This window comes from Phyllostomus discolor, chromosome 3 (genome assembly GCF_004126475.2).
Source record: "Phyllostomus discolor isolate MPI-MPIP mPhyDis1 chromosome 3, mPhyDis1.pri.v3, whole genome shotgun sequence".
In the NCBI taxonomy this organism is placed as follows: Eukaryota; Metazoa; Chordata; class Mammalia; order Chiroptera; family Phyllostomidae; genus Phyllostomus; species Phyllostomus discolor.
This window is the reverse complement of record NC_040905.2, coordinates 104,179,491-104,194,035: the sequence shown is the minus strand read 5'-3', so window position 1 is coordinate 104,194,035 and position 14,545 is coordinate 104,179,491. Positions and strand designations below refer to the sequence as shown.

Sequence of the window (14,545 nt, the reverse complement as noted above, 5' to 3'; positions counted from 1 at the left end):
GGATCTCCTGGGAGGATGGAGGTGACTCCTGGGCCTAAATAGTATAAAGGCACCAGCAGATGGAAAGTTAAATGACACCATGGACTGATGAGTCTGTGCCTCTTCATCTCTAAGGGAGGTTCCCCCTGCAGAGGTTGGAGTGCTGGATGACCCTACAGTAGTGCACAGTTCTTTAGGTCTTTGCCATGGTGGTTCTGGGTGCTATCGGACCACTGTGCATTATTCCTGACAAACTAGCTAAGTCACATCCATTTTGATTTTCCTTTCCATCCTGTGGAGAAATGCTATCACTGGTAAGAGCATGTGAGATGAGAATACTTAGGGAATTCTCTTGAAATGTGGAATGAAAGCTGAAAGTATGGCTTAACTAAACCAAAGGTCCTAAGGTGTTTCCACAAGGAGGAAGCTGAGGGATCCTTTGACCTGCCCTCTCCCTTTACACGTAGGAAACTGAAGCCCAGAGGGGGACCTGGCTTTCCCAGAAACATGTGCCATGTGAGGGCAGCATAAAACCAGGACCCAGGTCTCCCATTTCACAGCCTGTGACCCCTCAACCTCACCAAACCACAGTCAGCTATGGATTACTGAGCAAGAAAGAGAACCAAGGTACATTTTCATTCTGTGCTTAAAATGAAGGAGCTGCTCTTTCTGGTTTCCACTCATGACTGGAGACACCTAGACACCCATTTTTCACGCCCATTAGCGGGTAGGGTTTGCCACACACCTCCCTCTAGCCCTCGTGCCAGCTCCATGCCCTGGGAGGACAGGGGTTGGGTGGCAGCAAGGTGGGTGAGGGGAGGCCCCTCTGGAAACCAACCAGGTCTGCAAAACACCCATAAAAAAAATGAAGGTTGGAGAAAAGGTAGACCAGAGTCTAATAAAAAGGAAACCCAGAAACCAATGATATTACAGCCAGGCATGATTCTAAGAATGGATGAAATTTGCATCTGACAACACTCCCTCAGCAGACTACCCCACCAGGGCCACCAAACTTGCTCTTCCAGATAACCCAGAAATGCATTATAATTAATATAATTAATATAATTAATGGCCATTACCTTGGAGCTTGATAATGTGTTATTTTTCCAGAGAACATATTTGCATTTTAACAAGGATTTTCACCGCTTCACTGCAGAAATTTAAAACCCCAGCAAAATGGTTAAGATGTGGGTTCGAGAGAGACATATGAGATGGGCCAGAGTTCGACTTCCACACTTCTCATCAGCTGCGTGAGCTTAGGCAAATTCCTCAGCTTCTCAGTGCCTTGGTTTCCCTAACAGTCAGATGGCAAAGTAGCAGTATAGACCTTAAAGAGGATGACATATGCACATAAAATGTTCAACAGAGAGTTTGTTTAGTTAGTAACACTTATCAGGCATCTGCTGGATGCCATGTACTGTCACCAGGCATCAGGGATACATATCGTCATCACTGTACAGAAAAATAAAGGGGTAGGCGTGATGACAGAGTGGGCAGGAAGGTCTGTCATTTGAGCAGAAGAGACCTTTGAGCAAAGATGTGGAGAAAGTGAGTGGATGTGCATCATACAGCTCTCTGTGGGAGGGCGTCCGAGAGAGATGCAACAGCACATGCAAAGGCCCAGAGACGTAAGTATACTGGGCATGTTCAGGAGGCCTGGACAGGTCACAAATAGTGAATGTGGAAGAGAGTGGAATGATGTGGGGTTGAAAAGGATGGGAGGAGCCAGATCATGTTAACCTTGGTGCCACAGTGAGGATTTGGGCTTTTGTTCTAGATGGGCTGGAAAGGGCTGGGTAAGACAGCAAATGGTCTGGCCCCTTATAAGCAACTCTGCAAATAGTAGCTGTTGCCATTCACTTAGGGGCATCTGCCCTGAACCTGGCCTTGTGCTGGCTACTGCATGTCAACCAATGGTCACTGGCGCAAATTCAGTGCCAACAGGAATCCCCAATTTGGGGTGTGGTGAGGAAGGAAACTTTACTTAGAACAAAACAGCTCAGTTGTCATATAGCACAGCTGTGAGGCAGCCCTGGGGCCAGGCTCCTCTTTGCCTAGGCAGCTCTGCTCTGTTCCTTGATGGTCTGCTCCGCTCTGGCGAGACATCTTTGGTGTTTCAGTTCGTCTCACTCAGCTCAGCCAGGGAGACACAGTCTTCAGTCTTCAATAAAAAGGGAAGATGTGCTCTCAGAACCAGAAGGGAGTTGGCTTATATGGACAGAAGTCCCCAGCTCTGGTCCTTGATTGGTGTCCTCATCAAATGAGGACTCCAAATCCTGGCAATTTGGTCAGAATAAAGCCACTCTGGCTGATTAGAGCTATGCAGCTCTAATTGGATGGGGAAAGTCTCAGTCCTATTGGCTGAAATAGGATTCCAGGAATGCCTGTATAAGGGCTGGCTCAGCCACTCAGACAGCAGAAGCACAGTGCAGAGGCAGGTACAAGGCTAGAAGCTGTACTCACTGGAGGCAACATGGCGTGGCAGGTGAGAACATGACCTCTGGAACCTGACTGTTCAGTTCAAATCATGTCTCTGCCACTTAACTGTTTGTGACCTAGGTAAGCTACTTCTGTGCCTCAATTTTACCAGCTGTGAAATGGAGATAATAATTCAAGCCTCACAAAAGGGCCTATTTCTTCTCTTTCTCTGTCTTTCCTAGTTGATTACCAAATTACTTGTTTGGTATATGGTGGCAGAGTTGAGTTTCTGGGATAAAGTAATTAATGGGACTTCACTTTCCTGTCCCTTCTGGAAGGACAGTGACTCTGACCTCTGAATTAGCGGGCATCCAGGGAGGCCTGTAGCATGACATTCTCACCAAGGGCGCCTTAGAGACACATCCCAGCTTTCCTCCTCCTCCACTCCCCAAACCGCTCAAAATAAAGCTACTTTCCTCCCCTCTGTCATCCACACCTGGTGCATTCTGGCTGGGGAGTGCCCAGGAAAAAAAAAAAAAAAAAAGCTTGTCAAACAAAACCTGTTTAAACCAGCCAAGTCCCTCACCCAGCTGTTTGGCCCAGATATGACCATCAGGACCTCCCTCATGACCACTTGGAGCCCTTTCTCACTGTACAGATAGGTCTGCAATTTAATTATTTCCCTGGGTTAATCAAGTGAAGATACTTTGTGCAATTTGGCTAAAAACACCTCACCAGAAGCTTATAAAAGGGGCTCATGGTATTTGGGAACTTGCTAGGAGGGTCCATCATACCCAACTAATCATTGTACAATTCAGTGATACACCATCTATATACTGTATTGTGTGCTTACCACTCAAAGTCAAGTCTCCTTCCATCGCCATTTATCCCCCCTTTACCCTCTTCTGCCTCCTCCCACCCCCCTTCCCCCCAGTAATCACCATCCTGTTGTCTGTGTCTGTGAGGGGTGGTTGGTTGGTTGGTTGGTTTTTGCAATATCGATGCAAGGGCAGGCCTCCCTCTTGTAATAAAGTTCACAGGTTTGTGTACTTGCCCTCACCAAATGCAGTTCATTTTCCATGTCTCAGGATGGGGAAGTGGGCCCTATGGTTTAGATGAGCTGCAGGTGTGAACCTCCTGGCTGACCAGTACTTGAAAAAGGAAAGGAGGATTTTGAGTACTCCGGGGACAAAATAGAGGATAGGGACAAGATAGAGCTGTTTAAAACTGAAGCATCAGAATCTTCTTTTCAGTCTCATGAAGGGAGTAGCTCATTGTCGCTCTCTTGCTTGAAATGCCTGTCACCCCAAGGGTAGAGTCCAGATTCTCTAACATGACCCCCAGGCTTGCCCTCAATCTCCCCTCCAGCTTTGCCTCTCTCAGTGTCCCTCTGATCCTAAATCCTTGGGTTCCCTGCAGCTGTGGCCCCTCCAGGCTGTTCACTTACCAGAACCCCTTTTCTCTCCCTCTGTCTCAGAACCAAGTATATACAGGCACAGGCTTCCTGGGGCCAATTCTGTCTCCACCATCAGTAGTTGTGTATTTGGCACTGCACTTAACCCCTCTGAGTCTCAGCTTCCTCTCTCTGACACAGAAGTACTGAAAAGTACCTATCTGGTGGGCATCTGAGCATTAAATGGAAAAATGCACATGTGTTTAGCCCAAGGCCCGACAGAGGATCTGCTTGGTAAACCCTGCTACTGTTAGGGTGATTATCACATCACACAGTCCTCTGGGCAGGCGCCCTCATGTGCCTGTGTGATGGACCCTGGCATCCCTTATCATGTGTGTTCATGGCTTTATCCCGCTGTTCTGTGATCATTGACTTGTCTTTCTCTTTCGGCCTACTGTGAGCTCCATGAAGGCAACATCCACATCTTCTTATTCACAGTGCCTGCCTCGCAGTAGACCCTGAGGAATATCTGTTGAATGAGTGAATAAGCTAATATGTAACTGGATCATTGAATGAGCAAATGAATGACTTTAACCCCTCAGCACCTCCCACCTGGGTGGTTAGCTCTAAAATAGGCTTCAGATCCATTTGCTGCTCCTTGTAGCCACTGGCTCTGGCCACACATGGGCGCCTCTTGCCAGGTGACCTCACCAGTCTCCTTGACTGGTCTTCCTGGCTCCAGTTTTTTCCTTAATTTTTATTGAATTTATGGGGTTACATTTGTTAATAAAGTTGTGTAGGTTTCAGGTATACAGTTCTTCAACACACCACCTGTATATTATGTGTTCACTACCCAAAGTCAAGTCTCCCCTCACCATTTATCCCCCCTTTACTCTCTTCTACCCGTTCCCATCCCACCTTCCTTCTGGTGATCACCATACTGTTTGTCTGTGTTTATGGGTTTGCCTGTTTTTTATGCTTTTGCTTATTCCCTTCAGATTTTTCACCCAGCTTCCCACCCCTCCTCCCCTGTGACAGCTGTCACTCAGTTCTCTGTATCTATGAGTCTGTTTCTATTTTGTTTGTTTATTTTGTTCCCTAGATTCCACATGTAAGTGAACTGATGATATTTGTCTTTCTCTGACTGGCTTATTTCACTTAGTATAATATACTCCAGACCCAATTATACTATCACAAAAGGTAAAGATTCCTTCTTTTTATGACTGAGTAGTGTTCCATTGTGTAATTGTACCATAGTTTTTTTATCTATTCATCTACTGATGAACACTTGGGCTGCTTCCAAATCTTGGCGTTTGTAAATAATGCTGCAGTGAACATAGGGGTGCTTTTTTCTTTCAAATTAGTGTCTCAGATTTCTTTGGGTATATTCCCAGAAGTGGTATCACTGAGTCATAAGGAAGCTCCATTTTTAAAATTTTTTGAGGTAACTCCATACTGTTTTCCAAAGTGGCTGCACCAGTCTGCATTCTCACCCACAGGGCATTAGGGTTCCCGTTTCTCCGCATCCTTGTCAGCACTTGTTGTTTGTTGATTTATTGATGGTAGCCATTCTGACCAGTGTGATGATATTGCACTCTGGTTTTAATTTGCATTTCTCTGATGATTAGTAACATTAAGCATCCTTTCATATGTCCATTGGCCATCTGTATGTCTTCTTTGGAGAACTATCTATTCAGATCCGTTGCCTATTTTTTAATTGAAGTGTTTGCTTTTTTTGGTGTTTAGTAGTATAAGTCCTTTATAAATTCTAGTTATCAACCCCTTATTGATTTTATTGCCTGTGTTTTCTTCTAGGATTTTTATGGTTTCTTTCTTTATTTATTTTTAGAGAGAGGGGAAAGGAAGGAGAAAGAGAAGGAGAGAGAAATATCTATGTGTGAAAGAAACGTTGAACAGTTGCCTCTTGCACACCTGGCCCACAACCCAGGGCATGTGCCCTGACCTGGAATTGAACTGGCGACATTTTGGTCTGCAGGCTGGTACTCAGTTCACTGAGTCACACAAGCCAGGGCAAGGATTTTTACAGTTCTGAGACTTATATTTAAGTCTTTAATCTCATTGAGTTTATTCTCATGTATTTCCTGCCTCCAGTCTTGCCCTTTTCTCATTCTGCGGGTCTCACCTTTGAAAACACTGCCTCCTGGGTGGAGTCTGCCCTCCTTCCTCATGTTCATCCTGCACTCATCTCTGCGATAGCAGTGACCACTGCACACTCCTGTCCCTGCTTTTGTCTCCTGTTTCTACTAGAGTCTAAGCTCCTCCAGGGCAGGGCCACGTCCCTTTACCAGCATACATTCATAAAGGCAGGCATGTAGCAGAGTCATCGAGTAAGCCATGCGTGAATCAGCATAATTAACACAAGCCTTCTAATGGCCTGTGGTATAAATCTGTAACTCTGTGCCTTTCAGCAGTGAAAGTATTTTCTCATTCATGTCACAGCCCAATGCTTACTGGGTGGCTCTGGTCACCCTCCTTCTATCAACAGGTTCTGCCATCTCCACATGCGGCCTCCACACATTGCTGAAGGAGGGGAAGAGAGAGGGAAAGGGGATGGTTTCCGAGCACTTTCCTTGCCATGGCTGGGTCTGGGTGTGGCTGCTTCACTCCCATTCACTGTTGCACTGGCCAGACCTGGTTTGTGGCTCCCATCTCACTGCAGGGATGCTGGGAAATCTGTCTTCCTTTGTGCCCAGTCTCATCAGAACTGGGCGTGGGAGAGAACCTCATAGCCAGAGGATCTTAATGGCTGGCTCCTTGAGAGTCCCAGTCAGTGCTCCAGAATTGTCTAGCCAGTAACGAGCTTACAGATCAGCTGGCTCTGTAAGCAGCCATCTCTCAACAGGGCCCGAACTGCCTGCTGTTCCTGATGGAGTGGGCCTTCTATTTATTTTAGAAACACCATGCTGTTCCTAGATGAAAATAAAAGGAACTCTAGAGATGAAGGATCACCTCTGTGCAGCTGACAGCTCTCATGAAGGGTAGCTCCTGCGGAAGTTCCCCTCGGAGAGGTGGGACATGGTCAAGAAGATGCACTTGTCAGGAACGACCCAAGGAAGGAAAGATTATAAAAGTGCAGGGGGCAGGGGGTCTGTGCATTTGTTCTAGAATGCACAGATTGTCATCTTGTTCACAACATTCTATTATTTTAAAAATAGCTATTCTTAATTTGATGGTGTCTTTATCTTCTTGAAGCTCAAAATAAAATTAACCTTTTTTGGAGGGAAAAAAATACTTCCACTAGAACAGTCCTGAATGTTCTTTTGTAAAGCAACGACTAACTCCCAGTGCTCTCTATTATTAGTTCTACACCATAATTGACAAAAGTATTATGATTGGAATGTTTCATGAAATGACAGCAGGGCCACAGGTAGTGAGGACTCATTAAGTGGCCACCAGAGGACCCTGGCAGATTCCATGAGCTGGGCCTCCATCCAGTCCCATCACTTCTAATGTCACGTTTTGGCTGCAGCACCAGGAGCCCAAGCAAAAAAATCTCACAAACACCCCCTGAATCCTTAAGCACTTTCCCCTCCCCAGTGGGGCAGGCCCCTATACCAATGCTGATCTCTCCTCCCAGGAGCTCCATGCGACAAAGGAGGTCTCTCGAGGACCAGCTCCCTGTCTTTGTCACTTATTACTACTCTTCTGCTCTTCACTCCCCGCCCAGAGGGCTTTGGGGCCAGGGAGCTGGTGTACAGGCCAGCCTTCTTCTCTCCATCCCACTCCATAGTCAGCATCTTTGTCATCTCTTATTTGGACTTGGCAACAACCTCCAAACCTTTCTCACTGGTGGCCTGCCTGCTTCCCCTAAATCTACCCCCAACATTTATTCATTCTTGCAACAAATAATTATGGGGGCTCTCTTGAACTTTGGGCACTGTGTTAGGCTTTGGCAATATAGGTCCCTGCCTTCCTGGGACTTACAGTTGAGTAGAGGAAGTACACGATGAACCAATGAGATCATTCCGGCAGCAGTAGGGGCTGTGAAGGAATAAGAACAGGGTCAGGCTGGGGTGTGCCTGTGGAATCTTAGCTGGCGTGTCCAGGAGGTGGGGGCACAAGTGCAGAGGCCTAAATGGCAACACATTCCAGGGTAGGGAGCAGCTCATGAAAGGCCTGGAAACCTTTGGAGATGATGTACAGGACACATGAAGAAAGTCAGGGGCTAATGTGTTGAAGGTGTTGGGTGTGTGTTGACAGTGGGGAGAGGGTGACATGAAGTGAGGCTGGCAGAGCATGTAAGGGCCACATTGTGAAGGTTCCTGCTAGGGTGCATATGTGGGTATTGGGTGGTAGATAGAGCTCAAAGGGAGCCAATGAAGAATTCCAAACAGGAGAGAGATTTTTGAAACACCTCTCTACTGCAGGCTGTCTATAGCCTATTTGCCCAATAGCAGTGTTTCTGAATGCTACGAGACCGCACACCTCCTGCGTCCCACTTCCCATCGGCTTCCTTCCGTGGTCTCTAAGGCCGTATGTGATTGGACACCTGTTGCCACTGCAGTCTTACCCCCCTGGCCCCCTAAGCCCAGCCACGCTCCTTGTTCTGTTGTTTCAGCAAGCCAAGCTACTTCTGCCTGTGGCTTGTGCTTTTGCTTTCCCTCCATCTGCCCTGTCCCTCCCCTATCCAAGGGCACCACCTGAACTACCTGACAGTGTCTTTCCTCTAAGAGAAGCTGAAGCAGCATCTTCAAGGACTCACTTCCTCGGAGTGAAACCCTCTCTCCATCTCTCATGTAAACTTCCTGCAAGCTTCCCTGAGCACCTGTAGGTTACAGCGCCCCAGCATGTTTCCCCCACCTGAGCACTCACCAACTAGTTGCCTGCCCCCTCCCCATATACATAGCCACTTCTTGAATAAAACCATCCTGGCTGAGCATCCATGAATTATCAGCATCTATCTCAGAGACTGGCAGGCAATGCTTAGGCTACCAGCTGCTCAGTTTAGGTTGTCATCCTGAAGTGGGCACCATCTGTACCCCCATTTTACAGCTGAGGAGGCTGAGGCTCTGAATAGTTTTCCACCTGACCTAAAAATGGCAATGTGGATCACCCTAGTGCCTGTGGCAGTGTCGTCCCATCTCCTAATGTGATCATCGCACAGGGTGGGTGGTCTCTTTAGTGGTTTGTAGGGCTTCGGGCATTCCTACTGTCTGTGCAACTGGTGTGAATTAGGGGCCTCAAACCCAGGCCTCAGAAGCCAGGCAGAGGATGGGACTGCAGGGAGCCCGAGGGGTGCAGGGTTGGCACTGTGCTTCCAGCTCAGGAGGACAGTTCTCCTTTTCCAAGGGGGCCAGGAATATGAATCTGATGCAGAAATGTCCTGGTTTACCTGTGTTTAGGCCACACAAGCTATGAGTAGCTGGTAGTGCAAAGGCAGGACTGCCTTCACCAGAAGGTCAGCCCCAGACCGATCCCCAGGGGGACTCGCTAACAAACAGGGTCGCATTCGACCCGCTGAAGAGCTGCCAGCTTTGCTCTGAGGAGGGCTACAAGTGCTTTTCAAAAGTTCCAGGAACAGAGGGCACACTTGAAAACACCAATGTCTGAATCCACATTAGGTATGAGATAACACCAAAAAAAAATACCGTTTCTTTTGTTAGAGGTGATAATGGATAAGCAGGAAAATGTTCTTAGTAATTTAGAAATACATACTGAAGTATTCAGGGCCTAATTTAAAGCACGTTGGCAAAAAGGTAAAAATGAGGAAGCAAATATAGAAAAGAGTTAAGATGTTTATTAGATAGAAGTTTATGGGGATTTATTTGCTTTAGTTTTTGCCGAATTTTGAAATTTTCATGATAAAAAAGTGTGAAAACAGAAGTGACAGTCACCAGAGAGCAGATGGCCTCCTGTGAGCTGTGCAGGACAGCCTCCGCCCCACAGTGCTCTGCCCAGCCCCGTGCGTGGCGCAGTGCAACTCTCCGAGGCACCCCCGGGACCGAGGAGGCAGTGCCCTGGCCGAGGCCAGCAGCCAGGCACGCAGGTGACAGGCGCCTTCTGTTCACACCGTAGATGTTTTATGCCAAGGCCAACCAGTAAGCCTGTGGTTAGGAGGTCTGTAGATTTTTCTTCTGTAAATTCAAGAATATTCTGGATTGCTTGAAGATTAAAAACCTGAAACTCTGGGTTCTGAGACCTTGGATAAGTTTCCCAGCCTGCCTGAGCCTCAGTTTCCAGCCTCAGAGATGTGGTAAGGATGTGGGGCAGGGAAAGCACTGAGTGCCAGTAAGAATAGAGACGCCATAGACATCGCTGCTTTCCCTGAATGGCTCAGGGAAAATTGCCTGGGTATTCGCATTGCTGTCACATTGGGTTTTCTCAGGAGCTGGCTGGGGTTCCCGGGACCGGCTAGCTTGAGGAATCAGTACATGGGAAGGATTTGGAATTCCCCCAAGGTGATAACCTTCCTGCCAGTCACTGTTGCCCCTGGGACTTGAGTGAGAAGAGACATTGATCAAGCGGCAATGGGCTGATCCAACTCCTAGGTAGATCCTCTGACCTTCCTTTTAGGGGTCCTCACCTTCCTAGGACCCTGTAACCAGCTCACAGGTTGCATTAGGAGCCATCTCCAATCTGTCCTTGTTGCTTTCAAGTGTGTTGAGCAGCCCCCTCCAGAAGAGGGAGAACTCTGTGCCAGTTCTTCCCAGGCTGATGAGTTCCTTTCTTGTCTTCATACAGCCATGCCTCTCAAGCTGTCCTTGAAGGCTGCTTCTGCGGATGAAAAACTAGGTTTAATTTGCTCGATTCAGCACTAACCTGGTATATTAACCAGCTTCCCAAGGAGAAATGTCTAATTGCTTAATGATGGGTTGAAACTTGGAGACCCCGGAGCAGAGCCTGGCATTCAGGCCAGGGAGAGGCAGAGCCTGGACAGCTCCAGCTTGGGCCAGGGACCTGCAGCTCTCCCGGCTGGTGCCTCAGCTCTGCCCACCCAGCGCCCCTGCACCTCCCGCCAGGCTGCGGGCAATTTTAGGGCACAGCTCTGCCCCCTGCCTGGGCTGTACTGGTGGTCAGGGGGAGTGGCCCCCGGCGTGTTCCCTTACTGCTACCCCTGTGGGGGGAGTTCCCCGCTGAGGCAGTTATCCGGGAGTGGCTTTGGGCTAGAGGACCTGCTGAGACCTGGAAGTGGCCCCGGGCCCCTGCTTAGTGTTTCTGCCTCCCACCTGGTGCTTGGAGAAGGGTTGCCAGGCAGAATACAGGATACCCAGTGAAATTTTAATTTCAGATAAACAATGAATAATTTCTTAGTTTCAGTGTGTCCCAAATATTGCCTGGAAAGGTTTTATTGTATGGTGCACATTTGAACACTGAAAAATTATTGTATTATGAATTATTGAATATTGAGTTATAAAAACTGAAAAATGACTCACTGCTTATTGAAATTCAAATTTCACTGTGTGTCCTGTATTTTTATTTGCTAAATATGGCACTTGAAGGTTCTCCCTTCCATGCGTGGGCCCTAGGCAGGGCCTTGTAGGGACTCTGCCAGAGACCAGGCTACATACCAGGCAGTGCTCAACTCAGGTGGCTGTGCGCATGAGGCCTCAGTCCGCAGACCGTTGCGGAGTCCTGCCTGGGCTGGCGCTGTGCCAGCACCGGGGCGTGGGGCAGAGGTGAGTGCCCCTCCATCTGCGGGACCTCGTGGATGAGCCACCCAGCCCCTCTCTAGGCTGCAGTCTTCTCACGTGAGATTGACCAGAGCATGCTTCTTCTGTCCTTGTGAGGATGAAGAGCCTTGTCCCTCCTGCTGCCCGCTCTGCTGTTCCTTTACTCGCTGTTCTTGGCTTTAGTCCAGAAGGAGCATCACGGGCTCAGAGAAAGCCTTTCCTGCTCTCTCACAGGCCAGGGTTTCTAGTTATAAACCAGGGCTGCCAGTGCAGATCAAAATGAACAGGATGGGTTACAGAATCTGCAAGGCCCCGGGCAACATGGACATGTGGGTCCCCTTGTTCCAAAATTATTAAGAATTCCTTGATAAGTCCAAGTTCCACACTGTGACTGCACAGGGCACACACCTGGGAAGCTGGCTCTGCTGGAGAGGGCCAAGGAGATCCAAGGTCGGGGGTCGGGGGGGTGGCAGGAGGGTCTGGAGCAGGGTGGGGTGGAGACTGCGCCAGACCCGCACTGCCTTGGGGACAACACCGCACCGCACGGCCTGGTGTGACCCTGCGGGCAGGACAGTGCTGCTGTGTCTCCTAGTTTTTCAAGACAAGCTAGAATTTGTTTGTTTATTAATATGATCTTTCTTAAATAGTAGCAACTGATTTATATTTCAGAAAGTTTCTATTAAGGCAAAATCAAGCACCCTCTTTACAGGGTGACATTTAGTGTGATTAATAATTATACACTCACCCATATGGTAACTAGATTTATCTGTGTCTCCCCCACAGTCACCTCCACCAGGGCCACAGCAGTAACTGTGTGTGTTTATTGTTTTACCCTCAGTCCCCACCACCGCATTCAACACATGGCAGGTACTCAATAAATAACAGCCACAGTTGCTAAGACCTCATTCATTTTAGGAACACACCGTAGGGAGTTTGATGAACCTGCTTTCCCCCACTTAATAGCATGAGCATCTTCTCTGTTATTAAACATGATTATACATCTAAAGCCTGAGACACCCTGTACATGTGACAGTTACCCCATAAATGTTAGCTGCCTGGGCCGTAATGGTTGATCATTGTATGTCCTGGGGGAAGCTTATGGATAGGCTAGGAAAGCACACTTGAGCACGCCTGTCTCTCTGTTTTCTCAGGATGCCAAGTTTGTGGAGGAACGAAGGAAGCAGCTCCAGAACTACCTGCGCAATGTCATGAACAAAGTCATCCAGATGGTCCCCGAGTTTGCCACCAATCCCAAGAAAGAGACCCTTGTTCAGCTGATGCCCTTCTTTGTGTAAGTACCACTCACGGGGACGTGCTCCGCCCACGTGTCCTTTTTTCTCTCTTCCATGGATGGGCAGCGAAGCATGTCTGTGTCCTAGACACCCCGGGACCCAGTGTGCCCTGGGAGCCGTGGGAGACTTGTGCCACAGTGCTTTGGAGTTCCTAAAGGGCTCACCAAAGAGAGTCTGCAAATGAGCATTGTTGATTTGAGGTTTGCAAAAAAACTCAAGGCTGTGTGGTTTTATACTTTCATGCATTGTGATCACAGGAAAGCTTCATTTTCAGTGCAGCTCACAGATGTTCCAGAGCCAAAATGCTCTCTCAGTGTCTTCTGCCTGGGTAGTGAACCCAAAGAAAAATTCTCAGACTGCCACTGGTACTGACTTAAATGATTTTCGTATTAATATTACTTACTTAAAGCCAGGTATAAACACAACTTGGAACCAAGTATAAATTCCTTGTTTTTATATGTCCTTGTAAAGTAAAAATATTTTAAAGAAGTTTACACGCTAAGCACTTACAACATCATTACAACTCAAAGTTGTCAATGCAATGCTGCAGCCATTTTTCTGCAACCAAATCTTGGCCCACGGCGGTGTGCAGCAGGTCTCTGCGGCGTGCCGTGTGCCATGCCAGTATGCCTGCTGACTCCACGCCTCCCCATCTTCCTTGGGTCGCATTGCCTGGGAACATCTGTGCAATGCTTTCAAGCAGGTGGCTGTCACTTGGTGTCACTACCTTATCACCGATGAGTCCACTTTGTCCTATTCGGTCTCTTACCAGCCTGAGACATTTACATCCATAGAATGTTGAGAACCAGAATGATGAAACAGTACTTAGTGTCTAAAGGGCCTTTAGATGTTGTAGAATACAATTCCATTATTTCTAAAATATTATCATCATAATGGAAACACAACACAGAAACACACAGCAGACCTGTGGCTTCCCCAGAATGGGACTGGGACTCGTCCTTCGAGAAACACTGGTCTGAGCATATATGATTTACTGAGATAAAATAAGAGTTTCCTTTCATTGAAGTTCTTTAAAATGCTGTGCTCGGGGTCGGAGAGTCTGATTTGTTCTAACAGTGATGCTGTGACATAAAACAGGGGCTTATTTCTGCTTCTGAATGTGGGGGCTCTCCTTCGGTGCCCACTTCCCCGGTTTCCAGGCTGAACTTCCGACCGGACAGACATGGGCAGCACTGCTGCTCCCGCCTGCTTGGGGCCTTTGAAGTGGTAGCCAAGGTGCTGCTTATGCTTTTCTAATTGTTTTAAGGCTTTTATGAGAAGATATAACTTTATTGTGCTGCCTGTGATGAAAGATGCCTACCATACAGAAAACTGTTTTTCTTTCATTCAGCTATTTGTGATGCCAGGGCCTTGATCTCGCTGTTCTGAAAGTACAACAGTAGTTCATGAAAGGAGTTCCTGTTCTTTTAAAGGCAGCCCCCAGCCCAGGGTGTGTATTGGAAATTAACCTCTTACCAGGTCCTCTGCATTTTGGCTCAATCCCCTGATGAAAATTGAGTTAGAGAGTAGGTCCTAAGGCTCAGATGCTAAGAAAGGCTGCGTGCTTTTGTGTCTGAGAAGGAGGAAACCCTGCCCCACACGGGCAAGCTGGTGGCCTTCCTGCCTGGCACATCCCGGCATCTCTGGTCAGCGCGTAGCAAACATTCGCCTGAGGAACTGTGAAAATTGTGTGTTAATGAGAGCGTCTCAGTGTGTTGTGCAATCCCAGCTGCACTGGTTGCCATTAATCAGAGCTGGGAGAGAAACCTTTTGTGCCTGATTAGTACAGAGAACATAAGGTTCAATTTCATGGGCTTTAAAAAACACAAAGA

General features: G+C 47.8%; 1 protein-coding gene across 4 annotated transcripts in view; it reads left to right on the top strand.

The window, feature by feature from the left end:
* SNX29 (sorting nexin 29) overlaps positions 1-14,545 on the top strand; it is a 574,556-nt gene that overhangs the window by 495,366 nt on the left and 64,645 nt on the right. For all 4 annotated transcript variants that reach the window (XR_004902062.1, XM_028512599.2, XM_036020920.1 and 1 more), the window contains one exon: positions 12,573-12,712. Coding sequence is in view for 3 of the 4 variants with exons in the window: in XM_028512599.2 (XP_028368400.1) it covers positions 12,573-12,712 (140 nt within the window). In the remaining variant the exon portion in view is untranslated. The remainder of the gene's footprint in view (positions 1-12,572; positions 12,713-14,545) is intronic.